General features: G+C 53.8%; 1 protein-coding gene across 1 annotated transcript in view; it reads left to right on the forward strand.

Annotated features, from left to right (window-relative positions):
* Positions 1–2,493: 2,493 nt before the first annotated feature.
* P884DRAFT_294769 (glycoside hydrolase family 71 protein) overlaps positions 2,494–4,717 on the forward strand; it is a gene marked incomplete at its 3' end in the record, with an annotated part of 2,670 nt that continues 446 nt past the window's right edge. Inside the window, exons 1-6 of the mRNA XM_069444298.1 lie at positions 2,494–2,739; positions 2,812–3,228; positions 3,325–3,436; positions 3,494–3,528; positions 3,638–3,828; positions 3,913–4,649. Of these exons, the coding sequence (XP_069294099.1) occupies positions 2,602–2,739; positions 2,812–3,228; positions 3,325–3,436; positions 3,494–3,528; positions 3,638–3,828; positions 3,913–4,649 (1,630 nt within the window). The 5' untranslated portion in view covers positions 2,494–2,601. The remainder of the gene's footprint in view (positions 2,740–2,811; positions 3,229–3,324; positions 3,437–3,493; positions 3,529–3,637; positions 3,829–3,912; positions 4,650–4,717) is intronic.

Raw genomic sequence — 4,717 nt, forward strand, 5'->3', positions numbered from 1 at the left:
AGAAGTAGTACAGCCATGCCGAAATTGGTAATTAGGATGATGAGATGTAAGCAACCCTAGGTCAAAGGCTGAGCAAGGCCTGAGCCAGGGTGAGCAATGGCATGTGGGCCATGCCAGGGTGCAGTTGGCCAGATTTGCCTCATACAACAGATGATGTTGATGCCCCTCCGGTCACACAGAGAGCTGCGCACCCCAGTTCAGTATAAGAGAGCTAATGGTAAGGGAACTGCCTCTCTTCAAGTGATAAGTGATAAGTGATGTAGATTAAAAGAAGTGCTGATTAGTTAGGGGAAGAGCAGCGTAATACTAAGTGTACTAAATAGTTAGCATTCAACCAAGTAATCATGGTTTGTGATTCAGGTATCTCATGTGATCATGCTAGAGACGAAGGGATCATCACACTTTACCACCAATCTATTAGTTCTTTTCTAAGGGAAATCATTATCCAGATAAAGTATATACTAATTATACATTCAGTACCATGGACACCGTCTGCTCATCAATAGGACTAATTATAGCGTGTCTCTTTATGGAAAGAAAACAAAGAGGAAAAGAAAGAACACGGATCAAAGCTACAATCGGCCGCGAACCAAAGCTTGTCGCGATACGGAGCACCGCACACTCATCTGCGGATGGTCAACTTGGGCGTTTCGGGGCCCTATCGTGCGCGCTGCAGCTCGCCGCCAGTGCAGCCCTGGCTGTGTCCCTCACCGCAGGGCGGCAAGGCCATGCAGGTCTGCGGCGCAACCGTCTTTAATATGAAAGGCCTCCCAAGCCCTCCTGTCGCTCGATTGCTCGATGCTACTGATTGCTCGGTGAGTAGCATCTAGGAATGATCCTTCAAGATTGATCCTTTCCACTATTTTCTTGCTGCTGCATAATTAATCTCTTGATTTGATTAGCCCTCGGCCTCCTTGGCCCCGACCTCCTCACAGCCCTCGCCACGGGACAGTGGTCGTCGGCGAGGCGATCGTTTAATGTTGGTTTCCCTGGCTCTCCCCTCTTCCACCAGGCGTAGGGGAACAAATTTTTGTTAGTTGACATGGCTGGCCTCCGCGGCAGAAGTGTAGAAGCGAAGGCTATCTCAACTAGACTATCACTCACTCGTTCTTTGCCTGGACGCCTGATTACCTCATAGTCGAGTGGCTGTCATTTCTCCCTCATGTCTAGAGGAGCAGGACGTAATTCAAAGATGAGAATCGAACATCAATAAATCTAACTCTAATCATCCTCAGGTACTAGAAAATATCACTCGGGGTTTCGACTCCCCAAACCAGGCCAAGTCGATCGTTATCTGAATCAAGTATATAGAGATGTGTTTGCCTGCGGCGTGATTGCACTTCCCGAGACAAATTCGCACATGGAATGTGGCCATTATTACGCAAAAGAGACGGGAGATCGAGGAGCTTATAAGTTGATCTCAGAGCCTGCTCGCCTTGGCTACCCAATTTAGGGTTGCATGTCGGCCGAGAACCTTTTGTCTCTGCCGGTGATACGTTGGATGCGCACGCATGTCAGCTCATTACCATCAACTCGAAAATGCAAGTACGGAATCTTGGCGTGATTTTGGCTGGTGCCTAATCCGTGTACTCCAATACCTAATTATATCCGGCAAGAGAATGCCAGCTGCTTACCTATCCGGGGGCCTAAGTTGGCGGGACCTAGGTAAGAATGGAGCATATTTCCGCTGAAGGCGATGAATAACAACACACGCCTCGGCAGGATCCTCGGAGGCACATATCGAAAAATAAGCCCAAGGTTGGATATGTGCTTGAAGACCGGCTGGAGATTCTGCTTCGCAGTTGCGGTGCCTAATTTAGGTAAGGAAATCTGGCTCTTGCTAATAGCAAGTGGATTTTGGAATTTTTCCCCTCTGCAACTGACATACCTAATTAGGTAGGTAGGGAATTAATTAGGTAGAGACGTTTCTCCCGCTAAATGTCACTTTGGTAAAACAAGCCAGCATAGGGAGAGAAACGTTACATTTGGTACGGTACCCTTTTCTTCCATTCAATAAGCTGCGTCTAATTACAGGCGCTCTAAGGGGGCGGCGAGGGGCATGTGAGCGATTCGCGCGCTACTAGCCGCGCGTGCCGCCTTGTTGGTGTGTTAGTGAGACCAATGGGCTTACGGCATAGACAGACATATTGGACGAGGAGCATCGGAGGGTTCTTTCCATCGTCTGCGTGCCACTTTGATGATCGGCGATCACTTAACAGGACTCTAGCGGCCAGAAGGATTTTTAGCGTGGGACAACCGGCACAACCACATTCGGACCGAGCCTCTTTGGCAATGGCGGCGATCACGGGAACTTTCACAAAACTACCCTATTACCCCGCGGATGCGACGTCAGTGTTGTGGTGAGCTAACGGTTTGGAGGACGGTCATGTTTCACCGGGCTAGTTGGCGATGAGGTAACCATTGGAGGTTTCACAATGAATGAATCCTGAGATGGGATCCTCGAGCAGATTTACCTGATATAAGGATACGGGTAGCACAACTGGTGAACACGTAGTACTTCGGGGCGATGGGGTCCTATCTCCAACGCCAACTCTTTGAGCCAGCGACTCATCACGGCACTCTGGTACTGAGGTTGGAATCATGCTGTTCTCGTCGGTCCTACTCAGCTTTGTGTCCACGGTAGGGCTAGCCGCCGTGGTCACTCCCCGGGGCCCGGAACCCTCCTCGTTGGAAGCACGGGCTGCCGCGGGGGACCGGCTTGTGTTCTGCCACTTCATGGTCAGCAATACGTTTTCCCTTGGACGGACAATTCAAATCACAGAGAGCTAATTCATTCACTGCCTGTACCAGATCGGCATAGTGGGTGACCGCACCAGCGCGGCCGACTACGACGATGATATGCGCCGGGCCAAGGAGGCAGGGATCGACGCCTTTGCCCTCAACATCGGGGTAGATGGGTATACCGACCAGCAGCTCAACTACGCGTACGAGTCGGCCGCCAGAAACGACATGAAAGTCTTCATCTCGTTCGACTTCAACTGGTATAGCCCGGGAAATGCGGCGGCTGTCGGCAGCAAGATTGCCCAGTACGCCAGCAAGCCCGCACAGCTCCTCGTCGACGGCCGCGTCTTCGCCTCGACCTTTGCCGGAGACGGCCTGGACGTCGATGCCGTGAGGGCCGCCGCCGGGACCGACGTCTTCTTTGTTCCCAACTTCCATCCCGGCCAAGGTTCGCTGGCTGCCGTCGATGGAGCCTTCAATTGGATGGTTCGCTCACCACCACTTAGCCCTTTTTCTGATTTTGTCCCTCCCTCCTTTTGTTCCTGGAATTCTTTCTTTGGTGCTGACCCAGGAGACCTGCAGGCATGGCCGAACGACGGAAACAACAAGGCGCCCAAGCCCGGAAAGTCGCTGAGCGTGGCCGACGGAGACAACGCCTACCTCGACTGGCTAGGCGACAAAATATACATGGCTCGTACGAGTAACCTGGCCGAGATGATTATACGGAAATCATGTTGACATCCATTTTCAGCTATCTCTCCCTGGTTCTTTACCCACTTTGGACCGGTAAGGCTCGGTTCCATCCGTTAATAAATAATAATTAATTAATAGAGGAGGACATGATTGGTTTCGTCTGACAGCTGAATGACTAACGTGCATGGGTGGGTATTCATAGGAGGTTTCGTTCAGCAAGAACTGGGTGTTTCCTGGCGGCTCGCTCATTTTCGACCGCTGGAACGAAGTGCTCCAGAAAGGGTTCCCAATGGTTGAGCTCATCACCTGGAACGATTATGGCGAGTCTCACTATATCGGTCCATTGAGCTCTCCTCACTACGACGACGGCAATTCCAAGTGGACAAACGACATGTAAGTCGGCCTCACAGATATTACTTATACTCTGCCATGGTGCGTTTCGAGCCTTTTCTTAATACGAACCATGAACCGGGGCAGGCCGCACAATGGGTGGCTCGACCTCTCCAAGCCGTTTATCGCCGCCTACAAGAACAAGGACACGTCGGTGGACAAGTACATTACCGGCGACCAGATCATCTACTGGTACCGACGGACGCTGGGGTCGCTCGACTGCGACGCCACCGACACTACCGCGGGGCGGCCCGCCAACAACGACAGCGGCAACTACTTCGAGGGCCGCCCGGACGGATGGCAGACGCTGGAGGATGCCGTCTACGTCGTCACGCTGCTCACGGAGCCCGGCACGCTCACGGTCGCTTCGGGCGACCAGGTGGTCGAGCAGGAGGTGCCCGCCGGCGCGAACCTCGTGAAGGTCCCCGCCGCCGTCGGCCAGCAGCGCTTCAGTCTCTCGCGTGGCGGCACGGTCGTGCTCCAGGACACGTCGCTCATGGACATCTCCAACGTCTGCCCGTGCGGACTGTACAACTTCAACGCGTACGTGGGCACCGTCCCCGCCGGCTTCAACGACCCGCTCGGGGAGCACGGCCTAGCGTCTCTGACCATCGGCCTTCATGTCACCACCTGCTCTGCCACCCCTTCGCTCGGCACGAACCCTTCCGCAACCGCAACCGCTACCGCTACCGCCTCCACGACGACGGCCGGTCCTATCACCACCTCCTCCTCCAGCAGCACCAGCAGCGGAACGACAAGCGCCCCCTCTCCGAGCAAGACGACCTCGGAGCCCACTCAGCCGACCAGCACATCCGAGCCCGACGGTGAGTTACCCGCTCCCTGTCTTAGACAAGAGCACACCGGCACCACCCCCCGCCCCACGCTCCTCCCC

The sequence above is a fragment of the Thermothelomyces heterothallicus genome (assembly GCF_042370625.1).
Source record: "Thermothelomyces heterothallicus CBS 202.75 unplaced genomic scaffold P884_scaffold_32, whole genome shotgun sequence".
Classification (NCBI taxonomy): Eukaryota; Fungi; Ascomycota; class Sordariomycetes; order Sordariales; family Chaetomiaceae; genus Thermothelomyces; species Thermothelomyces heterothallicus.